Source organism: Vollenhovia emeryi, unplaced genomic scaffold (assembly GCF_000949405.1).
Source record: "Vollenhovia emeryi isolate VEMERY1.0 unplaced genomic scaffold, V.emery_V1.0 DF939126.1, whole genome shotgun sequence".
Lineage (NCBI taxonomy): Eukaryota > Metazoa > Arthropoda > Insecta > Hymenoptera > Formicidae > Vollenhovia > Vollenhovia emeryi.
In genome coordinates, this window is record NW_011967240.1 from 3,528,931 (window position 1) to 3,543,717 (window position 14,787).

General features: G+C 40.3%; 3 protein-coding genes across 5 annotated transcripts in view; all 3 read right to left on the minus strand.

Annotated features, from left to right (window-relative positions):
• Nucleotides 1-43: 43 nt before the first annotated feature.
• LOC105569062 (putative FERM domain-containing protein FRMD8P1) lies at nucleotides 44-2,458 on the minus strand. 2 transcript variants are annotated; one of them, XM_012025209.1, is made up of 7 exons: nucleotides 2,068-2,458; nucleotides 1,839-1,951; nucleotides 1,303-1,752; nucleotides 763-1,220; nucleotides 480-638; nucleotides 202-367; nucleotides 44-138 (listed from the first exon to the last, which is right to left on the minus strand). In XM_012025209.1, exons 2-7 carry the CDS (start codon nucleotides 1,927-1,929, stop codon nucleotides 98-100), a joined length of 1,365 nt encoding a protein of 454 aa, XP_011880599.1. In that variant the 5' UTR covers nucleotides 1,930-1,951; nucleotides 2,068-2,458; the 3' UTR covers nucleotides 44-97. The 2 variants fall into 2 exon arrangements, with proteins under 2 accessions (XP_011880599.1, XP_011880601.1); XM_012025211.1 differs by having other exon boundaries at nucleotides 2,052-2,458.
• Nucleotides 2,459-2,539: 81 nt separating this feature from the next.
• On the minus strand, nucleotides 2,540-5,727 carry LOC105569061 (eukaryotic initiation factor 4A-III). Of its 2 annotated transcripts, XM_012025208.1 has the most exons (6): nucleotides 5,526-5,727; nucleotides 5,220-5,433; nucleotides 4,132-4,467; nucleotides 3,677-3,899; nucleotides 3,354-3,608; nucleotides 2,540-3,268 (listed from the first exon to the last, which is right to left on the minus strand). In XM_012025208.1, the coding sequence occupies exons 2-6, from the start codon at nucleotides 5,356-5,358 to the stop codon at nucleotides 3,016-3,018; spliced, it is 1,206 nt and encodes a 401-aa protein (XP_011880598.1). In that variant the 5' UTR covers nucleotides 5,359-5,433; nucleotides 5,526-5,727; the 3' UTR covers nucleotides 2,540-3,015. The 2 variants fall into 2 exon arrangements, with proteins under 2 accessions (XP_011880598.1, XP_011880597.1); XM_012025207.1 differs by having other exon boundaries at nucleotides 5,220-5,727.
• Nucleotides 5,728-6,632: 905 nt separating this feature from the next.
• LOC105569066 (mitochondrial coenzyme A transporter SLC25A42) overlaps nucleotides 6,633-14,787 on the minus strand; it is a 12,192-nt gene continuing 4,037 nt past the window's right edge. The window contains exons 2-6 of the mRNA XM_012025215.1: nucleotides 10,785-11,025; nucleotides 9,351-9,676; nucleotides 8,973-9,238; nucleotides 8,493-8,667; nucleotides 6,633-8,258 (exon numbers count right to left, since the gene is read on the minus strand). Coding sequence (XP_011880605.1) covers nucleotides 8,123-8,258; nucleotides 8,493-8,667; nucleotides 8,973-9,238; nucleotides 9,351-9,676; nucleotides 10,785-10,925 — 1,044 coding nt within the window. The 5' untranslated portion in view covers nucleotides 10,926-11,025 and the 3' untranslated portion in view covers nucleotides 6,633-8,122. The remainder of the gene's footprint in view (nucleotides 8,259-8,492; nucleotides 8,668-8,972; nucleotides 9,239-9,350; nucleotides 9,677-10,784; nucleotides 11,026-14,787) is intronic.

A 14,787-nucleotide genomic window follows, 5' to 3' on the forward strand; every position in this document is an offset into this window, starting at 1 on the left:
ACGCAAAAGGAATTCCCAGATATTTAAAAAATTATACTCGTACTTTTGTATCATCAGGGAATATATTGGCATCACAAAATGTACAATCACAATGTATTTACCGAAAGGACCACGACCCCATTTGACCAATGCATCGACCTATAATGATTTTAGGAAATAAATAAATCGGCATTTGACGATCTTGTAACATTGTTTCATTACCTTCGTCATCAAAAGTGGCCAGCGTAAATTTACTCAGTTTATTTGTGAAGCTTCCACTGGGGAAAACTAACGAATGATCCAAGTGATCGTTATTGTTGTCGCTGTTAACAAATTGACGGCGACAGTCCTCCGCAAAGCCGGATATTAAAGTGTCCATCATCGGCACCTGAAAGAGCGATCTCTACTGTACGATATTTTGCATTTATAAAAGTAATTACGCATATATTATTGATAATATACGTATTACACGTATATCATTTTCGAAACGATTTATTTACTTGTCTTGAGAACACTTGCAGAATCTTGTAGACACGCGCTCCGTTCTCTCGTACTGGAAATTGCAGGAACAAGCAAGGTAGACAATCCGGATTATTCTCATCCGAGGGTTTCGCCATTTCCCAGCTTAATTCCGAGTATTTTAGCCCTAATAGCAAGCTCTACATAAATATATTTCAAATGTTACTATACTATATACTGTATACAGATATATCTTTATACAAAGTGCCGTTCGAAGTTGTCGCATTCAAGTAAGAATTTCGGCTCGATGAACACCACACTTACGCATTGCATATCGTCGACTATGTACACCCCCGATGTATTGATCGCAATGAGAACCTGCATATCGCGATTAGTGATCCAGGACGCGAGTCCTCTGACGGGTCGTTCGATTTGTCCTTGAAAGAAGGCTGCGCCGTAGCACGGTAAGTTCCAACAGAACTCGAGATACTTTCGAATCAGTTTCTTGGGATTCGCGTTGGCGCTACCGTTATGATTAGGTATTCGCTTGTATTGTTCCAGAAGGTGCGCCTCGGGTGCTCCCTTGCCGCCCACCAATCCCAATCCGAGTCCCAGTCCTAGTAGTAGACTGGGAGAAGCGTAATGATGCGGTAAAAATCGACCGCGATGTCTGTGGAAAAACGCCAAGGTGTGGGTTTGCGCGTTATAAGGCCCAAGTTCGATTCGGGCCTGTAACGCTCCTAGACTAGCGTAACGTGCGGGCCCATCACACGCGTACCGTCCTGGATGAGAAGACAAATTTATATTATTAAAGAGATTGCACTATTTCTACAGAAAAATTATCTTGCTTCCTTTGTTCCGTACCTTCTAGAATGTTGTACTTGGCCTCTGCATAGAGCAGTTCAAGGACCTTGGTATCCTTGATCTGTTCCTCCTCCGACTTGGAGAGAAATATATTTCTACGAAAATATAGCAACGGTTCCTCGTCGTTGGGGTCTTCCGTACGAGAGCTGTACTTGTTGACAAGATAATTCCATTTTGCAGCCAATTCCACGGGCTTGTGTGTTGGACGCAGTTGAACTTCCAGCTGCGAGGAACACATCCACAGTGCGAAAATTGGCGTAGTGGTTGCCAAAGCGTATCTCGATAGACCCAGCTCCGCCTCCGACTGCACTACCGTGAAAATCTGCTGTGCAGTCGCATTCTGTTCAACTTCCATTGTTAAGAATACCCCCGTCATTAAGTAAACGGCTACGCGTACGGTGGGTCTTCCTGTGTTCGAATACTGCGGTTGACTCGTCATCGTTTTACTCACTGTAAACGAGAGAAGAGCGAAAGGATGATAAATATTTTAAAATGTCAATGCTCATACAGCCTCGAAACAATTTATAAGTACATACAGGTAGATGAGAGTCCGTCTGCTTTGTAATCATTTGGATAGCGACGCAATGGTTGTCCTCTCTGAATCGTGCAGTCATTTTGTTGCTCCATTTCCTTCGGCTGTTCTTTTAATCTTTATCAATTAATTACAGAAGTTAATACATAGCGATAAAAAATGAACATGAATTTCACGCGTATGTCGGACTGTAAGCTGTTAGTTTCTTTGTTCATACCGTTAATATTATTTACCTTGTCGACTTAAGATATTGTAATTAATGTATACATATATTGCTAAAAGCTGCACGTTCATATTGCACTTCCAATATTATCACGAAAATAAACGATTATTCTTATCACTAGTTTATTATTGTGTCTTGTATGTTTCGCCCACATTTTTAACGCGATAAGCTATGTACGTTCACTCGTATCTCTAGAGTTGCGCATTGTCAACACCAGGCTTTTATTTTCTCTATTTTGGCTTCATTTCGGGTTCAACGCGTGTTACTGTGCTACGCCGCGCTGCCATCTGAACTCTGGAACAGCTACAGCAGAGTTATTGATTATTTGTACGCGGATATATAGAACGTACGTACGAGTATGCATTAGCTTGTGTGTGTGTGTGTGTGTGTGTGAGAGAGACATGGCTAATTTCTATATTAAAACTGTTATTTATATAAGAGAATAATGACCAATTTATAGAAGAGAAAAATGACTAATTAAAGTTATCATAAAATATTTTATTAAGGAAATCTGTTTTCACAGTATTGTACACAAGTAATGCCTTTGGAGTTCAAGACGTACAAAAGAATAATTTATTCCATTCTCATAAAGAAAAGTGTTTACTGCGTAATCAATGATGCAACCTAGTGAGAAACAGGTATGATTAGTCCAGTTTTCTTACACGTTACATTCGAATAGCTTTGTCACTTATACGATATAAAAAGCGACGAAATACTTCCCTCTATTTATTATATCATTCCCTCTTATAAGAATAGTATAAATTATGCTAAAAATAACTTAAAGATATGATATCGAAGAATTTTCGAGTAAACTGGTTTTGAAAATTGGTTGGTATGGTGACATTATTGATATCATCATACCGTCTTTTATACGCGTATTAACGAGTAATCAAAATTAAGGGAAAAAGAGATCTTTGTACACGAAACATATTTAATCTACACGTAAATTTGTCGCACTTTATATCAGATCAGCCACGTTCATCGGCATTTCGTCTATTTGCGTAGAATAATATTGTTCGATATCTCGGAGAATTCTTATATCATCAGTTTTCACGAAGTTTATCGATACGCCCTTACGGCCGAAACGTCCTGATCGACCTATTCTATGAATGTACAATTCACGATTATTAGGCAAATCGTAATTAATTACGAGCGACACCTGCTGAACGTCGATTCCTCTCGCCCATACGTCCGTGGTGATTAACACGCGACTGTAAAGAAAGAAGGGAAGTGTATTGATATAACTTCTTGCAAAAAAGATAAACCGTAGACTTTACCTTCGGAACTTTATCTTACCTCTGACCAGAACGAAACTCTTTCATTATGTTGTCTCGTTCTTTCTGTGGCATATCTCCGTGCATGGAACAGACTGTAAAATTGGCTTCTCGCATTTTTTCCGTCAACCAGTCGACTTTACGTTTAGTATTACAAAAGATAACCGCTTGCGTTATCGTTAACGTGTCGTACAAGTCGCAAAGCGTGTCAAATTTCCATTCTTCTCGTTCGACAGCGACGAAGAACTGCTTGATCCCTTCCAGTGTCAATTCATCACTGGAATTAGACGTAATTAGAGCGACATACGTACGCGTTTAATAACAATTGAAGATGAAATTATTTACCGCTTGACGAGGATACGGATGGGATCAGTCATAAATTTACTAGTCATCTCGAGTATTTCGTGCGGTAAGGTGGCCGAAACTAAGACAACCTGCGTCGCCGGTGGTAGATATCGATACACGTCGTAAATCTGTTCCTTAAATCCTTTGTTCAGCATCTCGTCGGATTCGTCTAATACCAGCATTTTGATAGCTCTAGTCCTGAGTACTCGCCTCTTAATCATATCTAGTTGCACAATTTTTTTTACGCGCGTTAGCACCAATAAAAATCCTTTCTCGCATCATGTACACGAGGAATCATTGATCCCACGTAAACTTGTGCACATATCGACACATTTATACATTCTGCTTGTACATACATGGAAAATGTGTACGTGTTCTACATATGCCTAAATTCATATGGGAAGAAGCCACCAGTGATTTCTCGTGTAAGTAAATATAAAAATTGCGACACCCACCAAATACTCTACCAGGTGTACCAGACACGACGTGCTGACCATAGTCAAGCTTTCTGATGTCTTCTCCAAGATTCGTACCGCCGATGCAAGCGTGACATTGTACATTCATGAAGTCCCCCAGCGCGAGGATAACCTTCTGGATCTGAGTGGCGAGTTCTCGAGTCGGGGACAAAATCAGAACTTGGGTCTCTCGTACTTGCGTGTCCAGCGACTGTAATATCGCGACCGAGAAAGTGGCCGTTTTTCCCGTACCAGATTGTGCTTGCGCTATCACATCTCTGCCCTTCATGATGGGTTTGATGGATCGTTGCTGGATGGCTGACGGTTTCTCAAAGCCTATACGGGAGTAGAAATAAAATATATTTCACGTATTCAAGGGCACATTTCAGATTGAGATGTTACTACAAATCACGCTGTTTCCCGATAGCGCATTGGTAAAGATGCAAGGACAACATGGACGAGGGAGAAAATCCGACAAACGCAAACGTATGGTCGAAAGTTGCTGGCAATTGCAACAAAAGATTCCCACGAGGGGGAAACCGCTGACCAAAATCTTGTACACCAATGCCCACTAATGTCCAGCGGGCATTACTTTATCTTATTATCTTCTTTTATCTTATTTTATCTTTATAATGCCTCAGCAAGACGTAATGCCCAAAAAATGCCCAGTAATGCCGCAAATCTGTACACCACAATGCCGTCAGCGGTTTCCCCCTCGGATTCCCACAATCAGGCTCGGTTTGGTTAAGGCCCGGTCTACAATGAGTTGTTAGTCGTTAGTCAGAAGTTGGAACTATATGTCGGTCCTTTTTCTTCTACCCAGAAAGGAAAAGGATCAACATATAGTTGCGACTTCTGACTAACGACTAACGACTCATTGTAGACCGGGCCAAATACTTAAACAGAAAATGAAACACCGGGTCTCGATATCTTTAGAAAAGGGAAAGAAAACGCGCATCGCGTCGATCGTGCACGCGAGGCGATCCGTTTTCTCCGTAAACCAATTTACGGCGGTTCAACCTAGGAAAAAAAAATAAGCTGCGTAAAAAGTGAGGTTAGCTCGAGACGATGAGCGGCGAACGACGTACCGTACGCGTAGATTCCACGCAACAATTCATCGCGGAGACCCATGTTGTCGAAGGTAGGAATAACCTCGACATCCTCGCTGGTTTCGAACTCCACGTTCGATAAATCCTCCGTTTGCGCCACTCGACGTGATTTCTCCATTTCGTCAACACGTTGGATCACGTTGGATGCGATCTAGGACCAGTCTCCGGACAAGCTGTTCGAAGCGTTTCTCTCCTTTTGTTTTTATTGAAAGAAACGAAAGGAATACTTTAAGGGCCAATTTCACGTTCAGTCAAGTCTGGTCAAGTCTTCCTACTTTTTTCTACCTTGTTATCCAAGAAGGGGCGGAAAACAATTAACCTTCACCACGGACGTTATATATGCAGAGAGCGGCCACGCCGGCGTTTTACTCGATACCGTTTTCTCTCGGCTGATTCCAGCGCCTTCCGCCCGTTTTCATTTCTGGAACTATTTCGCTACACCTATTTTTCAGCACCGCCGATAAAGTCTCCACTTGGTGCGTGTCCGTGCTACGAATTGATTGATTTTATTGATTTTTCGTAATGGGAGCGAGCGATCAGGAGTGTGCGAAATGAGATAACACATGTAAGCCCGGCGGGCCACGAGGAAAGTTGCTTTTTCACGTGAAAACTGAGATAAATCTCACTTGTGACGTCGTAACTCAGTTGAATGCATGTTCCTTTTGATTCTTGAGAAGTGAGATTCAACCAGATTCAACTGAGTTTTTGCACACGATCAAGCTCAGTTTTAGCCATGATGATATTTAAACAAAGCCGAGATTCCGCCGGGCGGCAGTGACGAGCGAGAAATTTACATAAGGTACGTCAACGACCAGGAGACCAAGCCAAAGTAATTAGCAAGTTTATACAAAATGCAAGTACAATGATAAAAATTGGTAAAACTCATCGATTTCCATGCATTCAAGGTGAGAAACGAATGGTAGTAGAAATGCATTTGTGAATAATTGTAAATATTCTGATTGCGGTAATTTACATGCATTTCCTGGAAATATCATGGTATGTCGCACGAAGTTCAATGAGTTGTACGTTTTATAAAAATATTCTCGTTCGATTTTTTAGGAAATAAATCTGATTTGCACCCGTACAGATTCTTACGACATTGTCATATTCTCACCTCGATACGATGTCACGATACTTTTGTTTCCATCTTATACATGACACTACATCGACATTTTGACGATAGTCTTTGTCCACTTTATTAGATAAATGACTTGATTATACTTATATAATTTATACATAGACTGCATATCAAATGTTTAACGTTACAATCTAGAATTTCTCGATCATACCGTACTGCGTGCGTGATCTGAAATACAAAAACTTTTCTACTTTTTATACTTTTAATAAGATTATAAAGATAAAGACATAATTGAGCTGAAATAAGAAACTGTGTACACTGTATAAAATTTATATATTTACTAAATGACTTCACATTATATATAACCAATACAATGATCGTAAATCAGCTACAAAGTTTTAAAGAATAATTTTTTTTATACAATGCAATGTGTGTCATAATTTATATTAGTTCTGAAAATCTTTTTAAACCGATTGTTAAGAAAGCGAATATGAAATTATCAAAGAGATGGCGTTTGTTAATAAGTCTAAGTTTAAGCGTAAAGTATATTGTAAAATATAGAGAAGGCAATGACTTTCTGCATCGGCCATAAAAAGATTTCTTTGACCAATACAAAGTGACTGATTCCCTTCTTTATTTTCTATTATATTTCACATTTCAACTGTTAACATAAAATGTGGCACAGCATTTAAAAGTATATACAAGATATTTAAAAGTATTCGATCATAAAATGCTGAAATGTAAATAAAGCAAATATACAAATTCATTTTTAACACTGATAAATTGTAATGTAGATTTATATATAACGTTACGTTGGATCTTTTTACGATGCAAGTTGTAAACTTTATTGTCGTTATCGATTGCAGTCTTTATTGAAAAAAAAAGAGAAATAGACGTAGATTAGTCATTGCAGCACCAAAATGAATAAATTACGCTGTAAGCATAATGGTCAAATAAAATATGATCTAAATGTTTCAATTTCCAGCGTAACTTATCTTACAAACTGTACAATATTTCCATATTTTACATGGATTTAGGAAAACTAATATTCTCGTGAGTATTTCGATCTTCAAAGTAAAAGTGCCGTGTGCGCGATTATGTACAATATTTCGAATGTAAATTATACAACAACTTATTCGCTTTAATCGTAAAATTTGTAAGACAATTAAGGCAAGTAAATCATATTTTTATAAAAATCACATCTCTTTCACCATACTCGAAGTTAAGAAAGCTAGAAATACAAACCATACTTTCATATTACGGGACCAATGCTTATATTACAATTTGGTGTATGCATCTACACATATTACATTTCATCTTTTCCAACGATTTCTATAATGTTTGGAATAACAATATGTACATAATATTTAACAATTTGTACTAATGACTTCCCATGTTGTGGCAAAATGCCCACACAAAATAACAAACCAACTAGTTTCCTTATATTATTAATAACGGATCTACTGCAGTATTATTTTACGTTCTTGTCGTCGATGGGTGCTTTGCGCACTAGTTTTCACTTTTTTTTATGTCAAGCAAAATTTCAAATTGTATGCCGACATATTATCCACCATTAAAATAATTTTTGTTAAATGATGAAGTTACGTAATGGTTAATAATTATAATTATTACTTGTATAATTATGAATAATAATAATTATATAACTGTATTTGGATAACAGTCAAGCAATAATTGTAATTATAATGGTATATACCAATAATTAATAATTATAATTAATCATTACAATTATTGGTTAGTTGGCATTATTCCACAATAATCCCAAACTTTCAAAGTGCAATTAATTCTATGTATCTTCACAAATAACTTTCCTCAGTGTGCCCCGTATTGTGTCGTGCGTGGCAAAGCTGATTCCGACGGCAATAGGACCCTTTACCCAATTCATGCTTAAGCCTTTGTAAAAAGCCATTATTCCTTCCTCCCTGTAACATGTACAACGATAATTTATCAATACACTTCTGTATAGAATTACATTTATGATGGAAAATGTGTTATCAAATGCATCGACTTCTACATCTGTAAATATCTTTGTTTCTCGAAATTTAAGAGACACGTTTGTGTCGGCTCAGTCCGTGTAGGCCGATTTTATAATTTACTTATTCATAACTAGACAGCTACTCTACTGTTACATCTTAAAGCGCCGCGTAAATACTCACGTGTAAATTTTCACGACGGTCGACGTGATCGTGTGATAATGCTGGCCCTTGATCGCTGACGTCTGCATTCTCCGCCGCACGATGTCCAGTGGGTAGCTGCTTGTCTGACCGACCATTCCAGCGATGCCGCCGCAAATGAGCGAGGTCGAGAATCCCGGAATAGTCACCGTGTACACTGTTCATCGACACGTAGCCATCATCGAACATGAAGCACGCAGCACTTCGAAATACGCCGCCGGTCGGGCTTGTCTCGCGTCGCTATTAAACCGTTAGTACCGTCCCAATATCAGGGGAAACAGGGTGCCCCCGACGTGCCCCATCGGTACCCTGCTTTACGATCATATACAACAGCCACTCTCATTCGTATAACCCTCGATTGTCTTTCTTTCGCATGTGTATGTGTGTATGTATGTGAGTACAAGCACCGCCACCGTCGACGGGCGTAAGGAGGATTCAGTCGTGTGAATGGGATCGACTCACCGCTCAGTAAGTTTCTCAGCAAGTCGTACGTGAAGAAGCTGCAGCCGGCGTACGGGATGGCACCGAGGATCGTGGGGATGAAGCCGCGGTAGTACGCCAACATTCCCTCTGTCTTGTACATTCGCACGAACGCCTGCCGCAGACTCTTGTACTCAGCCTTCAGGGTCACCGCCATCCTCGCCCGCATCAAGTCCAACGGATAGGTCATGGTCTGCGATGTCACACCCGCGAGCGCGCCGGCCAGGAAGCTCGCCCATGGCTTTTCTCTGTAAACATTTATAATCACAGTGCCAAGTCTGCACACAGCGTTCCCCTCCCGCTCGAATCGTAATTGCTCCTCTGTTTGCTAAAGACCTCGCCGAGTCTTTCGTGCGATACCTTTCCGCGCCGTTTATGTGCAGAATCCTCTTGTATTGCTCGTGCGCCGTGAATTGCACCGCCGAGTATGGCACTATCCTGACCATGGTAGCGCTGTTTCCACGCCACAAGCTGTGGAGGCCCTCGGTGCGCATCGCAGTGGTCAAGAATCCTATCGCTGCTCTGGCCGAGTAGGGCTGCTTCGAAATTTGAAAATTTATCTTCGTTCGGTCTAACGGCGCTATCGTGGTTTTCGCTAAAGCCCCCGCTATCGCACCGGATACCAGACTCGTCCACACCCTTTGGGTATTCGAAATCTCCTTGCCGGTGCATTTTTTCTGTTTGCTCTGTAACGTACACACGTCATGTTATTCTTCATTGTACGCAAGAAATGAATAACATCAAATATATTATTACACAGTTGAAAAACTTGTGTTAAATTTAACAGATATCATATATCCCAAACGGCCCACATAAATCTTTGTGTTAATTTAATATAATATGGATATGTTAAATGATCACACTAATACTCTGTTAATATTTTAACACAAAATAAATGCAAATCTCAAAATAATTTGAAATAAATTCTGTGTAAAATTAACATATTTTTTAATGACAAAATGAATTTTTTTAATGCAATTTTTACAGGTGTAATAAGTCAAATGACGGTTCGAAATCGTTCTCACTTATGTTGCATAGAATAAAAAATCAACATTTTATTCTGTAAATTTTAACAGATAAATCTTGTCGCTAATAATATAGAACATATGTATTGTGTAAGATTAAAAAATAAGTACACACTGTGTTGTTTTAACATTTCTTTTCGGTTACTTTAATAATCTTACGTTTGAGGTCAATTAACACAAGAGCAATATGTTAAATCAACACATGAATGTGTCAAACATTTAACACAAAAATTTTAACCGGCATTTGTTTTAACAAGAAAACACAAATTTTTCAACTGTGCAGTGCGCAAACTAAAAGGTCTTTTGATAAGTATAGGTTTTCACCGTTACTCGTGAGACTCGATAAACTTATACAATTTCCAGTGAACACCGAGGGGTAAACCGCTGACCAAAATCATGTACATCAATGCCCACTAATGCCCAGTGGAGATTACTGCATCTTATTTATTTTGTTTTATCTTGTTTTATCTTATGTTATCTTTGTAATGCCTCAGCAAGGCCTAATACTCTAACAAATGCCTCCAGCGGCTTACCCCTCGGTGAACACCAAGTAACAGTTACATAACATCAATATTATAATTTCCTACTCAACAATATGAATGTAGTGCAACGCGCGCGTTATAATATTACATTTACATTGTGGAGTAGGAAATTACAATATTGATGTTATGTAACTGCTACTTGGTGTTTACTGGGTTGTGATATATTTAATTCTGTACACCGATTAATTTATTTGCAGAATCCCGTATTGACAAATGCATTTTCTTACTGCAATCTCAACATCTTGCTTCTCCATTGGCGGGGCCGATGTCGACGTGGCGTGTTTTCCAGCGATCGGCAGCACGGACGCCTGAATACGCTCGAGTACCGCTTGGCTACCCTCACCGGGACGGGTTGCATGCCCGCTCATCTCTGGCACACCCTGCTTGCTCCGTTACCGATCGACTCTCATACAGATCGCCGTCTCCCTTTTCGTATCGCTGACGTATCCGGGCCGATACAAGGTAACACTGTAAACATGCGCGCTTTATCAAATTCATTCGGAGGAAACCAATTTTTCAGTCTCGTGGCCTGAACGTTTAAATCAACACACTGGAGAAGCTTAGCAGTGAGGAATTAAACGTATTGGAAATTTGTAATTGCCCTAAAGGTCCTCTTGAACACGCTGGTAATTCCGTGCGATTAAGATTAATTTTCTTATCGACCACTGTTCGGCTGAAACCAATTCACTCGTGAGTTTTCGATACAATCTACGACAGCTCTACGACATCGTTTCGACAGTTTATTATCGTGCGCGAGGAATTTAGAAAAACAGGTAGATATTGATAAAGAAAGTAGAATTTGAAAATCAAACTGTGCTCCGATAACGAAGGGAGATAAGAAGACTACACGACTCTCGAGGAGCAAATTGGCAGCCTAAATTTACTATTATCGTGTGCTTACAGTTAGATAATGCTGACGTCAATGAAATCAAAGTATAAGACTTGGTGCTCTACGAATACGGAAGGCTCTCCACAACGTTCGTCGAAAGAAAATAATTCTCGCGCGTGTACGTGGCATTCGCACGCTGAAATGTCTTCGTATTCTACATTTCGCGCTTCAAGTTGCGAGAAGCTAGCGGAATTTGTGCGCCGAGAGGCAGACAGAACGAGTTTCTTCGTCCCAAGTTCTTCATAACTTCATAATATAAAAATGGAAACTAATTCATACACGATAAGCAACGAATGGGAGAGAAACGACGCTTTTGACACGGCGATAAGAGAACACTTATATCTCTGGTTGCACTTTGCATTTATTTTTTGTTTGCGTAATGCGTTGTAGTTCCTCGCTATCGACCGCGAGTTTATAAAACGCTTAATGCCAGGCTAATAATTCTCGCGTGACGACCCGCGCACAGATACTTCTGCTTACGAAGCGCTACTTACGCACGATGCAAATTAGATAATCGTTTTTCGCATCTGTATATACGGTGAGCCAAAAATATCTCCACAGTATCGTCTTATCGGCTGCCAATTAGAGCATCGTGAGAGATTTTAATGGTGCAAGATCACCTCGGCTAGTTTTTGAGGAGATAAGAAAATTTTTTGTGGAAAAAAAAGAGAAACAGATAAGATACAAAGGTCGCTGACACATAGTAGAGAGGTATCGCTTTACTTTCTGCTTCGTGACACGTTTATTTTGGTCGAAAGCTTACTTTCGCGAAGCACTCAAGAAGCAGTCAAATTTCACCGCAAAATTCCTATTGCACAGAAGCAGACGCTAAAGTTTCCGTGTGTATATTAAACGGAACTTGAAACAATAGCCGAGAAACATCCAGTGTTATTTGTCCAACATTTTTCTCGAGATAAGTTATCAAGTACTAAACAATTGCAGTTTTTCCAAGTTCCGGGAGTTTCCACAGCGTCTTCGACTGTTAAAAATCTCCTTTTTCTCTCTGTCTCTCTCTCTCTCTCGTGCACGCGTCCTTGACACGCGTCACAGCATGATAATCGTCACGTATTCATGAGACGATATGCAGTAGCAGATGGCCGCGTTTGTGCATCGTCATACGACGAACGTCACGCATCGAGATAAATTGCTGTATATTTAACTCCGACGAATGAGTATCCTTTCGCAAAGGATTGAGAAATTCGCGCGCGCCACGGAGACTCGGAGAGTAATTTGCCGGCTTCGCAAACGAAACGAGACCTTGGGATATTTTTAGGATTTCCAACATTTGGCTGGAGTTTCCAAAGTTTATACGGGACTGCACTCGGGAACGAACGCTGCGATTCTCCGCTATCTTTCACGCTAGTTCTAATGGTCTATCCAGATAAACTTGCATAGCGCACAAACGTAATGCATAAGGAATCTGATTGGGCCATAAAGGCACGCTAAAGAAAATAGCTCGATCAATTCCTTTATGCATATGCGTATGCACCTGTGCAAGTTGGTCTGGATATAAACCGAGGGGGAAACCGCTGAGGGCATTGTGGTGTAAAGATTTGCGACATTACTGGGCATTACTAGAGCGTTTTTTGGGCATTAGGTCTTGCTGGGGCATTACAAAGATAAAATAAGATAAAATAAGATAAAACAAGATAAATAAGATAAAGTAATGCCCACTGGGCATTAGTGGGCATCAGTGAACTCTATATACATACTGGAATGAGTGATCTATAGTTCTGGCTGTTGCCGAGAGAGAGGTGCTTTGGGTGAATCCTTGTCTCCTTCTAGACTACCTGATTGGATAATCGCATATAAGTGACGCCCTTCTTCTCGTCATTTATATGCGACTATCCAATCAGGTAGTACTAGAAGGAGACAAGGATTCACCCAAACGCACCTCTCTCTCGGCAACAGCCAGAACAATAGATCACTCATTCCAGTATGTATAGAGTTCACTGGTGGGCATTGGTGTACAAGATTTTGGTCAGCGGTTTCCCCCTCGCATAAAATGCTTATTGGTCTAGACTGTCTTGTGCTATGCATATGCAACTATGCAATTTTGTGTGCGATGGCCCTTAGGGGTGCATCTCTAGATGCAAAGATAAAAGTCAGGATTTTCTGATCGCCTCCGGCGATCGGAGTTCGGAAAATCGCGCGATACTTATCTCCTTTCTCGGTAATTTTATTAATAAGCGATGCGCGATAGGAAGAAGCGTTCTCCAAGGAAATTCACGATAAGCACCGGACTCTTTCTGCGTATGGCGCTCAGAGCTTCAGGTATCCCCCCCGGAGAGGCGCAAATCCGCGAGAATCACGGTCCAATTCTCGGCGTGACCTCGAGATCCACCGTAAAACGCTCTAAAACGCCACGCCGTGGAAATGCGAGAGGATATTATGTAACGCGCCTGCTATCGGCGCGGCACTTGAAAATCTGTTTGCGGACGAAGATACGGGACGGACTGCGAAATGAAATGGGTTTGATTGCGCTGCTGGAGCACGTGGAAAGTGAATTGCGACGCGTAGGACGCGTGCGAGATTAGGTATCGCGTGTACAAAACTGTCACACAAGCCGCGGGGACTTGAAACAAACATCTAAAATTTCAATTCGCGCGCGACCAACAAACGCCACGATTACTGATCGATGATCAAAACTTAATTAACAATATTCATTAGGTTTATTAACGCGAAATTTATAGATTTATCAATCGTTTCGTCACGAGGATGATGCAATCTCCTTCATTGACATAAAACTTTTATGTGATATCAACTAATGTTATGTAAAAATGAATACAAAACTTTAATGGAGAAAGAACTGACGACCCTCGATAGATTTCTATTTCTATGTTGGACTTGGAGCTTCGTTAATGTTCTGTATTTCATGAGAGAAATGTTTCTCGGATCAAACGCTAAGAATAACTCTACATTGGAGGGTTGAAGATCAATGTCACGCTGCGCTAGTAATAATCGTCTTAACTCAATTCAGTTTTCTCGAGCTGCGAGCGAGCGTCTCACATTTTTCTCGAGGAAAGCCTAATTACGCCATTACGGTAATAATACGTAATAAGTAACGGAAGACCACTAACGACTAGATGATTGAGCGACGTTTAATTTGATTAATCACTTTGTATCATTACGAAAACATTGTACTACAACTTGATTAATGCAAGACTTGATCACCGTCGGCCAATTGTGTATCGGTTTCAGCGTCAAACTGGAATTTTGTTAACGAATATTTTATATTAGATCAATGCTTTCCCAACCAAAACGCTAAGAGCAATCAGTTGAATGGATTGAAGATCGACGTCACGCTGCGCTATAGCGATAATCGCTCAAGTCAACACTTT

Coding starts and splice junctions, on each gene's coding strand:
- LOC105569061 (XM_012025208.1), bottom strand. CDS start 5,358: ATGGAGAAATCACGTCGAGTGGCGCAAACGGAGGATTTATCGAACGTG. Junction 4,468..5,219: donor GCGTGGAATCTACGCGTACG/GTACGTCGTTCG, acceptor ACTCCCGTATAG/GCTTTGAGAAACCGTCAGCC. Junction 3,900..4,131: donor TACACCTGGTAGAGTATTTG/GTGGGTGTCGCA, acceptor TTGTGCAACTAG/ATATGATTAAGAGGCGAGTA.
- LOC105569062 (XM_012025209.1), bottom strand. CDS start 1,929: ATGGAGCAACAAAATGACTGCACGATTCAGAGAGGACAACCATTGCGT. Junction 1,753..1,838: donor AGACGGACTCTCATCTACCT/GTATGTACTTAT, acceptor TCTCGTTTACAG/TGAGTAAAACGATGACGAGT. Junction 368..479: donor TGCAAGTGTTCTCAAGACAA/GTAAATAAATCG, acceptor TCGCTCTTTCAG/GTGCCGATGATGGACACTTT.